The sequence below is a fragment of the Antechinus flavipes genome, chromosome 1 (genome assembly GCF_016432865.1).
Source record: "Antechinus flavipes isolate AdamAnt ecotype Samford, QLD, Australia chromosome 1, AdamAnt_v2, whole genome shotgun sequence".
In the NCBI taxonomy this organism is placed as follows: Eukaryota; Metazoa; Chordata; class Mammalia; order Dasyuromorphia; family Dasyuridae; genus Antechinus; species Antechinus flavipes.
Window position 1 is genome coordinate 25,454,529 of NC_067398.1, and position 12,820 is coordinate 25,467,348.

The 12,820-nt window shown below is 38.2% G+C and overlaps 1 protein-coding gene across 14 annotated transcripts in view; it reads right to left on the reverse strand.

Annotated features, from left to right (window-relative positions):
- The window catches only part of MAGI1 (membrane associated guanylate kinase, WW and PDZ domain containing 1), a 702,436-nt gene that overhangs the window by 86,981 nt on the left and 602,635 nt on the right, over window positions 1-12,820 (reverse strand). For 13 of the 14 annotated variants that reach the window (XM_051980369.1, XM_051980312.1, XM_051980336.1 and 10 more), the window contains exons 9-10: window positions 11,863-12,017; window positions 9,552-9,644 (exon numbers count right to left, since the gene is read on the reverse strand). In XM_051980369.1, coding sequence (XP_051836329.1) covers window positions 9,552-9,644; window positions 11,863-12,017 — 248 coding nt within the window. The remainder of the gene's footprint in view (window positions 1-9,551; window positions 9,645-11,862; window positions 12,018-12,820) is intronic. The other variant, XM_051980360.1, reaches the window with a different exon arrangement.

A 12,820-nucleotide genomic window follows, 5' to 3' on the forward strand; every position in this document is an offset into this window, starting at 1 on the left:
CTAAAGAAACATTTTTGGCCATCTTAGGAAAACCTTCTCTATTCATTTATGTCATACTTTTGTCAAGACATGATACATAGAACATACATACATACTGACTGCCTGGTTGGCCAACTCAACAATTGTTAAGACAGTCAAAATGAAGATCCAACATCAGACAGTTTTTCCTGGTTTCAGTTCATGTGTTTTTTGACTTTACAGAGGGTTTTTTTTTGGGGGGGGAGAGGGGTGGAGATGGCCAGATTCACATGGCTTCATACTAGTGATTAAAAGAAAAACTAGCAATTTTTGTTCACAATTTGGATCCTTAACATGTCAACTGAGTTTGGATCTCATTTGTTTGTGTGTTCAGTTGGAACAAAACCCTTACTTTCAAATCAAAGGGGAAGAATTTATTTTGAAAGGCATAAAACCCTATGAACTGGTTTTTGAGGCCCCAAAGAACACTTATATCAACGTGCAGAAAAATATCCTGAAAAATGCAAGTCTCTCTTATTAACATAAATGTGTGTCCATCATAGATTTCTAGGTTTGGAACAGGAAGCAGCCTCTGAGATCACATCACCCCAACTCCTTGATTTTGGAGTTCTGGATGTTATGAAGAACAAAACCATTGCCTCTTGATTCCATGGATCTGGGATCAGCTCCTACTTCTGATGCTTATTATTTGTAAGTGACTTCTCTTGGGCAAATCAATTAATGTTCCTGGACTTCTGCTGCTGCTTCTCTAAAATGAAATTGTTGGGTTAGAAACCTCTTAAGTTCTTCTAGCTTAAGATCTTTGCTTTTATGAGCATATGATATGACTTGCTAGAGTTCACTCAGAGTAAGTAGCTGGGATGTGAACCCAAGATTTCAAACTCTAATCCTGTCTCTGTAAGGCTACAGAGCCTTATTCTTCCACAAGAGCAATATTTGTCATCAGGCTTTTAGTAAAGACACACGTGGGATCCTTGTTGAAATGATGCAGACCTGTATTGTTGGAAAACTTAACAAAGTTGCCTGCAAGTCATCAGATTAAAATCCAGCATGTCACGTGGTACTTTTCAGATCTATTTAGCAAAAATTCTTTAGCTATAACTTGTATACTTCTGATTCTGAGTTATCTTTTTTGGTGGAATCTGCCACCTATATAGATCCAATCTCTCCAATCCATCAAGACAGTTTTCAGCAATAATGTTCGAGGAGAACAGGGAGTGGGAAGGAATTCTCATTCTAGCTTACACTGGAGACATTGCCCTCATATCCCAGAATCCTTTTCTTTACATCTTCCCTGTTCTCCTTTTCTCTTCGACTTTCCACCCAAAACTATTAAAAACCATGTACCCCTTTAACGAAGGACCTGGCACCCAGCAGTGAGAGTTAATTTTAGATCTCTAAATGTACTCAGGACCTTTAAAAGGTCTCTGGGCACCCATACAATTTTTAATTGCATATTTTAAAAAGTTCTTTGCTTTTAAAAAGCTTTTTCAAACTGCCTACAATGGTAGTCATATTGAGGACTCTTTTCTCCAGGGTAGCTTCAAGGAGCAAGCCCTTTTGGAAGCTAGATAAAGTATGACTTTGTCAGAATGGGGGAGGACAGTAGCTCTTACTTTGAGGAGCTCTATGGGAGACAGCCAGACCCTGGCTCACTAACATATGGATCAGGAGTCAGCTAGGTGATGTTAACGGCCATAGAGGATTGTGGGCCACAGGGTTGTCAAGGCAACCATCTAACTGAACCATCAAGGACATGTGACTTAGGCTCAAAGCCAGATTTGTACCTGTAAGAGGACATGATACATCACACTAATAGGCTACAATTCAGAGATAAAGAATTTATGGTATTTTATATGCTAAAATTTAACTTTTTTTTTAAAACTTCCTTTTTTATGACCCTTCTGTCACTGTGGTAAAGTCAAGGAAGGTCTTCTTGAAATTTTTCAATTTTTTAAAAATGAGTACAATAAAGTATGTAGGTTTACAAAAAAATCAATAATATTTAGTAATTGAAATATGGGGGATGGGAGTTGAAGTTGACTGACTCCAGGTTAAAAACTTTGTTCTAGATTGATACAAAGAAAGGGCAGAGGGAATACTTCCATGATAGAAAGACTTAAGTGACATAAATAAGGAGCCAAATCACTTCTTCAATAACAGCCTTTTGATGAACCTGGCAAAATTAGCAACTCAGTCTTTATCTGGTGTTTTATCTCTACATGAAAAAAAAAAGCAAAATGAGGGTGAGAGCTCATGTGCATAAGATTTTGGAAACCACTAAGACCCATCAGCTTCTATAACTTTATGTTTGCAAAGTAGAATCCTCAATTTTAAGCTAGAAAGAGCCTTTTGGTCATCCAGTCAAAACCTTGATGCCATGAGATAAGCTAAGTGACTTGCTTAGAGTGACACAACAAGTGTTTTTGGAAGGATCTGGAACCAGGTTCATCTAATTCCAACTCCCAACACTCTACCCATAGTCATGTTCAGGTAGCATGAGGGAAAGAGAAGCAGATGATGGTAGATACTCCCCCCCCAAAAAAAAATCAAATGATCCAGGCAGAAACTTTGAACCTGTTGGGTAGGAGCCATTTAGTCTCACCCCTTCATTCTACAAATTAATAATAATAATATTAATAACAACAGCAGCAACTAGCATTATATACAAGCTTCGAGATTTACGAATATTATATCAGTTGATTCTTATAACAATCCCAGAAGGTGGGTGCTGTCATGTCTGACTTTTTGACCCCATTTGGGGTTTTCTGGGCAGAGATGCTGGAGTGATTTGTCATTTTTTCTCCAGCTTGTTATATAGAGAAGGAAACTGAAGTAATCAGGATGAAAGGACTTGCCAAGGGTCACATGGCATAGCTATTAAATGTGTAAGGCCAGATTTGGGCTCAAGAAGATGGATCTTCCTGATTCCAGGCCCAGCACTTTATCCTCAGCACCTCCTAGATGCTATTGCCATCCCCATTTTACAGATGGAAAAATGGAGACTTACAGAGGTTAAGTTGACTTGTTTAAAAGACAGTAAGTATTTGAGGTTATTTATGAACTTGATTTTACATAAACCTTAGTCCAGATCCCTATCCAATATCACAACAAAAAAGTAAGTGAGAAAACAGATATTCAAAAAGCATCAACAAAACACCAACCTCCCATTTTACAAATTAATAATCGTGATAATAAAAGTATGGAACTTTAAGGTTTGCAAAGTGTTTTATAATATCATCTTATTTGATCCTCACAATCACCCCAGAATCTAGGTGCTATTATTATCCCCATTGTACAGATGAAAAAATAGAGGCTGGCAAAGTATTTTACCCAAAATACAGTCATTACCTGAGGCTGGATTTAAACTTGGGTTTTCCTGCTTCCAGGTCCAGTGCTCTACCCATTGTACAACCTAGCTCCCTCAAATCAGGAGGGGATTTATTGAAGTCACATGAATAACAGGGCAGGAACTGAAACCTGCCTGCCTAGGAGGAGGACTGATGGAAAGCCACAGGTAAGATCACCCAGAATGCACAGGTAGAGATTGGTTTTGATGAGAAAAAGCACTGAAACCTCTGCTCCATCTCATACACTTTTCCTTTGGTTAACTGCAAAGGGAGGACCCCAAAGATACCACATGGCTGCCTTGTAGTTTCCTTCAAAAAGCTGAGTATCAAACAGAAAAGCAAGGAGCCACCTGCTTTTTCCAACTGACTCCTAAGGAGAGGACCCAACATGGTAAAGTATGTAGGAAGGGAACACTGGGAATCCTTTATATTTACATAAACAAGAGCTCAGCATAGTGCCCAGAATACAGTTGGTGCTTAATAAATACTTGTTGCCTTACTCATTTATAAAATGGCAAATTAGGACAGTTAGAGGTCTGTGGTTTAAAAAAAGGAGTTCAGCTCAAGTGTGACCTTGGCCCAGGAGCACAAATAAGGGATAATAACAGCACCTACATCCCAGGTAGGCTGTTGTAAGGATCAAATGAGATAATATTCGTAAAAACACTAAATATATTGTCTGGCACACAGTAGGTGCTTAGTAAATGCTTAAATTGTCTCCCCTCCCATTAAGATCACAGGTTTAGTTTAAAAAAAAAAAATCTATATTTAAATCAGCCACACTAGAGAGAGACAAATATCTTGATTTTTCTTAAAGGAAAAAGTCAATCTATGTCCCTCTGTCTCACATATGTCTCACACAATGTTAAAGGCATACACTCATGTTTATACAGACGTACATATGTATAAAAACACAAACAATATTTTCTCTAATATAATTAACTATACATATAAAAACACATAATGTTAAAGGCATACACTTCATGTTTATACATGGACGTACATACGTATAAAAACACAAACGATATTTCCTCTACTATAATTAACTATATCACTTAACTCAATTGCCTCAGCAAAATTATATATATATAATATATACATTTTAATTATATATATACATATATGTATGTGTATATATATACACATACATACACACATATTTATATATAATTAACCATAAGAAGCTAGACAGTTACTGTGAATTTTTTGGAGTTTAGCCTAAATTACAAAGTGGTTTGGAGAAGAACTGTTAAAAGGCTCTCTGAAGGCATAGAAGTGGGTGAGTGTTGTGCAAGTCTCAGTGTGTGCACTAGAGGGCGCGCAAGAGCAAGTGAGCAAATGGAAGGCTGGTTCTTGTGGTCAGCTTTTAGATGTCCTAGAGAGACCACTAGTCAGACATACGTGCACATGTACACATACACACACACACACACACCAAAGATCTGAGATAAGATTTCAGACGCTCCCTTAAATATCGCGAGAGCTTCTATTTATTCACTTTATACCAGGGTCCTTTATCATGAACTGGCCCCCAAAGCCACTTTTTTTTTTAATTGATTAACTTATTAGGACTCTTCAGTAAGAAAACCTGGCCCTCAGGGTGTCTGTTTCCTGCTGTAGACGCTGGGGACTTCACAAAGGCACTCACTGGCATTCAGATATAAAGATATGAAAATGAAGGCTCCCCAAGGAATCTGGTCATATTCTAGGGGTGTGATTTACTCTTGAATTTTTAAAATCTGGAATCGTTGATTTGGAATGAGAAGGTTTCACAGAGATCGTTTAGTTCTCAGCCTCTCAAACTAGGGGTTTGCGACCCCCTATGGGGTCTTGTTATTGAATGCGGGGGTTGTGAAGTTCTGATTTATTATCAGTAAATGTTTGATTTATGTATACCCATTTTATATACCTATATACACAGGGTCACATAAAAATTTCTCAAGTGAAAAAAAGAGGTCACGAGTGAGAAATGTTTAAGAAGCCCTCATCTATTCTGACTCCCCGCCCCCTATTTTACAGATTTGGAAACTGAGGCCTGGAGAACCGTGAAGTGATTTTCCTGATATCAAACAGGGAACATGTGGGTAGGGATTAGTTTAATCCTACTGTTCGACGGGTACATTGAAAAGAAGAGAAGCGGATTTATCTCTGGGTACACACAGTTGTATAGTACATAAAGAGGTCAGAAGCACCTAATTGACCCATTAATTTGCTTTTTCTCCTATTAAACAAGATCGAAGCAAACTAAATGAAAATCATTACAACTAACTTTTTTGTGGTGGCGATTTTTAGACATGAGTCTAGATGTGATTCCATTCATCCATTGCCACAAATTGGCAACTCAGCATCAGTAAGTTACATGGAGGACATTGAAAATTTAAGTTGACTTGTCTAAGGTCACACAGTTAGCATGTGACAAACGTAGGACCTGAAATCATTTTTCTGCCTCCAACGGTGGATCTCTCTACCAGGCTATATTGCTTCTGGAGCAAAGATTTTCAACTTTTTTTTTTTTTTTTATTTTTTTAATTTCCTGGACCCCTTGGGTAGTATGGTAAAGACAATAGGATCCTTCTCAAAATCAGAATAACACTTTAAAATGCACATATGTATGTATATATACACACATAAATATGTATATATATTTATATAATATACTTACATATATAAACATATATGTTCAATAAAGTATATATATATTTACATAAATTACAAAGGAAACCAAAAGTTAAGGAAAATCAAATTTTAATTTTCTTTTCCTTTCCAAATTTATAAATTCCTCTTGAAAGCTATTCATATACTTTAAGTTAAAAGCCTCTGCATTGAAGAATTATTATTATTTATTATTGTTGTTGCTATTATTATTAGCAATAATATAAGGCCATGGGAATCATTATAGAAACCACACATACAAAAATTAATCTCCCTATTTTATACAGTCAGCTAGTCAACTAAGCATTTATAAAGTTCCTACTATGTATCAAGTACTGTGTTACTATGTGTCAGGCACAGGGTGATATTAAAAAAAAAAAAAAAAAAGACAGCCCCAACCTTCAAGGAATAGCTGACATCTAAATCAATGGTTCAGATGGGATTTGGCTTAGACAGAGGCAGAAAGTGGGGCAGCTGGGTGGCACAGCGGCTAGTCCATTGGGACTAGAGTTAGGAAGACCCGAGTTCAAATTCAGCTTCAGACACTTATTAGCTGTGTGACCCGGGGCTAATCATCTAACCTTTGTTTTCTTCAGTTTCCTCTTCTGTAAATGAGGAAAATAATGGCATACTTTGTCAGGACTGTGGGGAAGATCTGTGCCTGGCACACAGTAGGTTTTATAGACATGTTAACTACCGTTATTGTTGGCAGCTAGATGGTGCAGAGGCTAGAGTGAAGGACCTGGAAGCAGAAATACTCTTCTCCCTGAGTTCAAATCTGGTCTCAGACACTTACTAGCTTGTGACCCCAGCAAGTCAGTTAACTCTAATTGCTTCAGTTTCCTCACCTGTAAGACAAGTTGGAGAAGGAAATGGCAAACCAGGCCAGGATTTTTGCCCAGAAAACTCCAAATGGGGTCATGAAGAATCAGACATGACTGGAAAAATGACTGAACATTATTATTATGTTATTGTCGGATCAGCTTTGCCACAGTGTGTGAGCTGGGCAGGGAAGACATCACCACCTCCACTTTCCCGACAATTAGACTGAAGTTCAGAGATTTAGCGAGCTGCCTGCTGCTGGCAAATGGTGAAGCCGGCCCTGTAACTCAACCTCAAGACTCCTAAGGTGAAATAATTCTTTTCTAAAGTACCAGGGAACTTCCCTGGAAGAAGTCAAGAATGACATAATCCAGACAACCTGAAAGAACTATCATGTTGATGAGGTAATAAACTCAGAAGGTCAGAAGCACCTGCAGTTTTTCTTTTCTTTTTTTTTTTTTTAACACATTTCTTTGCTCTTAAAGACCCCGCACTTTGCAGCACAAGCAATTCTCCTCAACATTTATTTTGTATTCACATCCAACAACCTCCCAAATTGTAGCATTACCAAGTCACAGAAACAGAGATGAAAGCTACCTTACAGTAGGCCACTCGGAACAATTCTCTCATCACGCAGGGGAGAAAAATAATGATAAGATATTTTGACTTGCTCAGGGTTACGCAGAGATTTTTTTTTTTTTTTCAGTAGCATTTGAACCTGCGTTCTCCAACTGCCAGAGACAGAAGTCCTCTACTACACTGCCCGATCTCAAGAGAATTTCAGTTGGAAGAAACCTCAGTGGACAACGCATCTAACAAATCACTTCTTTAATTATACTCAAGTCTCTTGGAAGGGAAAAAAAAGGGTAGGAAAGGAGGCAATCTTGACAAGCTTTTCATTGAATCTCATTCCATAGTCCTTTTCTCAGCTACAATAGCGGTGAGCACAATTACTTTTTAGCTCTCCCATCCCTCTCTTTCTGCTACCAGGGTGAGCTGGTTGGACAGCTCCTCCTTTGTTCTTAAGAATTGCTGCTTCCTATTTTGGAGGGGTAATGAGGGCTGGAAATAGCAGGTTTCTAAAGCTCCTAATTTTCAAAATAAGACACTTTCAGGTGTCTATTTGTGAATGAATACACACAAGACACACTTGGGATTTTTTTTAACATGCATTTTGAAAGTGTAGCACGGACAGCAGCTGTTTTGGGGATCAGAACTTGGAAGGCAAGAATACTAAACTATTTTTCCTTACAGGAAAACAAAACAAAACAAAACAAAATAAAGCTTGGTCCATGGGATGATGTGGACTAATATTAGTCTTGAAAAACCCTGTCTCCTATGGAGAGGCCTGACTTTCACATTAAAAAAAAAAAATGTGTGTATGTATATTCAATCACTTCACATTCAGTCCTTCCTCCCATGCCTCCTATGTTTCATCCTGACCCGAACTTTATCCAAGCTTCATGAAGGCTACATTAACAAGAGAAAAAACTCTATAAGGATTGAGAGAAATCAGAAAAGGCTTTAAGCAACCTACTGCTACTTGCCTATGCTTATGAAGCTTATAAGCAACCTAGCCACAAGGGAAGAGATGAATCCAAAGATAATGGCCAGCCACCAGGTGAATTTTATTGATAACGGCGGCTCATTAAACATACTGTGGAGAGGTAGTGATCTCCATTCTAGCAGAATATAAACCACCTTCGGGCAGGTGGTCTTTGGGTTGTATGTTTGTATGCCCTATGTCAGCATTTAGTAGGTACTTAACAGATGCTTATCGAATTGACCAATCAACAAGTATTTAAATGCTTCTTCCTGCCAAACTCTACTCTGTGGACAGAAATATAAAGAATGGGTAATCGTACTTGTAAGGAGCTGACAATCTAATGGGAGAAAGGGATATGAAACAACAAACAGATGTGTACATGTATGTGGATCTACGTATACGTATGTGTATAGAAGTGAACACACATCTATAGGTATATCTGTCCATCTATTCATCTGCACAATAAACATACATATATACATCATTATATGTATGTGTGTATATATGTAGCATAAATACAAAGTGAATACATAAAATATATATGTCATAGTCTAATACAAAGATGATCTGAATGAATGGAGTACTCATGCCAGTGAATTCAGCTCTTCTAGAGGTCTGAAGTAGTTCTACTTAATAAAATACTCCATGATATCTGGCAGCATATTCCACCTCCAAAATGCCATTAATAGCCAGAAATTTTAGATATGAATAAATTTATTCATGTCTCTAAAAGCTTTCAACACCCTCAGCTATGGGTCCAATTAGCAGAAATTTTGGACTCTCTTTCATGTTTTTTTAAAATTTTCCCACAGTCAAAGAAATGACTTTAGAGTTATAAAAACAGTGCTCCTTAAAAATGTGTGTGTGTGTGTTTTCTTTTTTCTCACTCCCCGGAAGTCAGTGTGGTACAGTGAAAAGAGTACTGGCACTGGGGAGACTTGAATTCAAATTCCATCTCTGACATTTATTAAGTTTTGCTAATCATTTTAGCTTTTATGGTCCTCAGTTTCCTCATCTGTAGAATGAATTTAAAATCCCCAGCACTCACCTCATAGGGTGGGGGGAGACTCAAGTGGGATAAGATATATAGAAATAAGTAGGAAATCCTAGAGCATCCCTTATGTTGTCTAAGAATTCCAAGATCACTGCTTTGGAAGTCAACAATAGGGCTAAAGTTAGCAGGTGATGAGAAAAGACATTACCCTGAAGTGGAAGTTCTCTAACAGGCTCCTGGTTATTTGTTGGATGGTTTGGAACAACAGGAGCAGCGAGAGATGAATGGTCTTCTGCCCATTCTAGAAAAAAAAAGCAAGGAAGGTGGTCAATCTTTGTACTTGAAAGGGATGCCTGACATGCTCGAAAATCTCCTGGTCTTACAATTTTTTGTTTGTTTGCTTTTGTTTTGTTTTTGGTTTTTTTTTTATGGGGAGAAGGGGTTGCTAGGAGAGTCTAAATCTTGATTGTATGAGAACTCACTCCCTAAAAAACAAAAGACCTAAAAAATACCCACAGCAAAGATTGTAGAGTTGCAAAAACAAAACAACAAATAAAACTTCATACAATTATCCAAAAATTTAAAGTGGATCTAGTCCAAATTATTCATTTTACAAAAGAGGAAACTGAGATTGTGCCAGATTGTGTGTTAGTTATCCAAGGTCACATGGATGAGTGAGTGGGAGACTCAGTAATGGAAACCAAATCTTCTGATTTCAGTTCAATATAAATGAACAGCACCCTTTCCCCTGTACCATATGAAAACTGAGAATAATCTTCTGGGTCTATGACTAATGAAAAACATATTTTCATTTTGGCCAGGAAACTCTAAATGGGATTGAATAAAAGATGCTAACACAGAGGTATCCTCCACCTTGAGAACTAGGTCATGGGAGGTCAGGATGAGTTCTATAGAGAAAGACTCCTCTTTTAGACAATTCTAAGGTTCCCCTTTAAGGGAATGTTCGGTTGAGTTACTAACAACTGTCCCTTGGGTTTGGGCCTGGAAATCAGGAATTAATAGGTACCATTTAATGCCACTCTAAATACCAGCCAAAAAGGCTGCTTTGCCAAGGCTACTGAACCAAATAAGTTTGGTCTTGTTCAAGTGAAAACCCCTAAAATAGCTCTCAGTGAGTGACCCTGGAAACCTGCCCCAGAGTCAGCTTCTTTCTCAGTCAAATGCATTTAATAGTGCCCTGTTCTACCTCAGCCTTCACTTGTGTTATTTATGCTTTTCATCACCTTGAGGTGAAAAAGAAAAGAACAAGGAAAACAATGGACCTGTTCAAGCTGTTAAACAATAAAAGATTTTTTAAAATTGTATCTGCTTTATTGGATGGATGGAGGTGGGGAGAAGAGAAAAGGGGATTTGGTTGAAGTAGACCTGGACCTTTGATATCACAGGGAAATTTTTTCCAAATACAGTAATTCAGCCTCAGAGAGTTGTCTGATCTACTGAGAGATTAAATCCCAACATCCTAGAGCTATAGATTTAAAAAAAAAAAAAAAGGCAGTTTAAGATTAATTGACTCGCCAAGAGTCCCACAAGTGATCCACATCAGAGGTAGAAATTCTTCCTTATGCATGTTGTCATAAGCCAAGCATTTACCTATTGCAGATCACTAGAAAATGTGGGCCATGTCCTATTCCCTGTCCATCTATTACCATATTTTATGGTTTTTTGATCTTATGCCTATAGTCTATATGAGACAGTGAACAGACAGTTCACCCTGGAATTGGAAAGATTTGGATTCCAGTCCTGCCCCTGACATGAACAAATTCTCTAAGTGAACCTGGCTAAGATGTGTAACTCTCTAAGACTCAAATATGTGGAGAAAAGGCTAGTTTACACTAGTAAAGGAGCTTCCTTATCAGAAATACCCCATACAAGTACACTGAAAAGTCCAATCCAAAAAATCCAAATATTTGTGTTTAAAAAATAAAGCATATAAAATAATGAATTTCCTCTTAGGATCACAGATTTCAAGTTAGAAGAGATCATAGAGGCTATCTCTTTCAAATCCTCCATTTAACATAATGACATGGAGTCTCCCCCCACCCAAGTGAAATAACTCCCCTAAGGCCACACAAGTAACAGTGACTGTTCTTCCAATAGGTTTTATGCCCATTTTGAAAAGAAAAGAGCTTTTTTTTTTGGGGGGGGGAGGGGAGCTATTAATTATAACAAAGTAGAAATTCAAAAACTAGGTTTATAACCAATCAGTCCTGTTAAAGCAAAAATGGAAAACAACCATAACAAAAGGAATTAAGATTTAGCAAGGCATGGAATTAGGATTGGGATCAAAGGAAAAGATCCTTTTGCGGGCTCTGAGGTAGCTGAAGGGTGACAGTGGGGGTGCCACTTTCTCCCTAGCCAGAGCCTCTGATGGTCATTCCTAAGAAACATTAAAGCCCTAGAAGAGATGCTTTCCCAAAGGACACACAAAGGCCTCGTGGGGGTGTCCAGTCCCCGAGACGGCTGACATCCCCAGCAGAAGGCTCCCAATGAGTGCCAACCTTCCGCTTGCTGATGCTGCTGTTGCTGTTGCTGTTGCTGCTGCTGTTGCTGCTGCTGCTGCTGCTGTTGCTGCTGCTGTTGCTGCTGTTCAAGCTGCTTCTTCCGTTTGGCTTCCAAGACTGGGTTTTCATATTGTGTTTTTCTGTTAATGTGGCTAGAAGAGAAGAAAGAGACAGACTATTCAGTTAGGAAGCATTACGATTCAAAGTGGGATGACCTCAGCTCAAGAGGTTATTCCCCTCAGTTGAAAAGGATCAAGAGGGTCAAGGGTTTGGGGAGGGGGTAGGCTGTGACTTATTCCTCCTATCAAAATGTTTAGTTGAGAGCGACAGAGACACAGAGAGAAAGACAGAGAGACACAGAGAGACAGAGAAAGAGAGAAAGAGACAGAGAGACAGAGACAGAGAGAGAGAGAGCATAGGGCTCAGATCACTGAGATTCTAAGCTACCAATCATTCTAGCAAGAGCCCTTGCTATACTGAACTCATAATGGGATGCTGAATATTTCATGATTGACAGTTTCCCATCACAAGTTTCTTTCATCAAGGTGTGAAATGGATAACACCTTAATGCCAGAAGACTGAAAAAAAAAATCACATGCTGGTTATCTTCCTTTTAGCAGGGATTATTATTAAGCATTTAGCTGGCCCTCTTTTCTTCCAAGGTTATTATTTATTCATTAATTCTCATCATAGTCAGAGGTAATAAAAATCAAGGCTACATATGAATATCTTATTTCTTGGATGTTTTATTTTCATACTTGTCCATATACTGGGGGAAAGAGTACTATTACTTTAGGTACAAGGAAAAGATCAAGGCTTGAGGGGAATAATAACATAAAATGGGATCCCAGTATTAGAGAAAGAAAGATCCCAAAGATCATCATCCAGTTCAACCTCTTCATTTTCTAGATCAGTCAGCAAACCTTTATTAAACCATCTAAGTTTCACTGGGCTA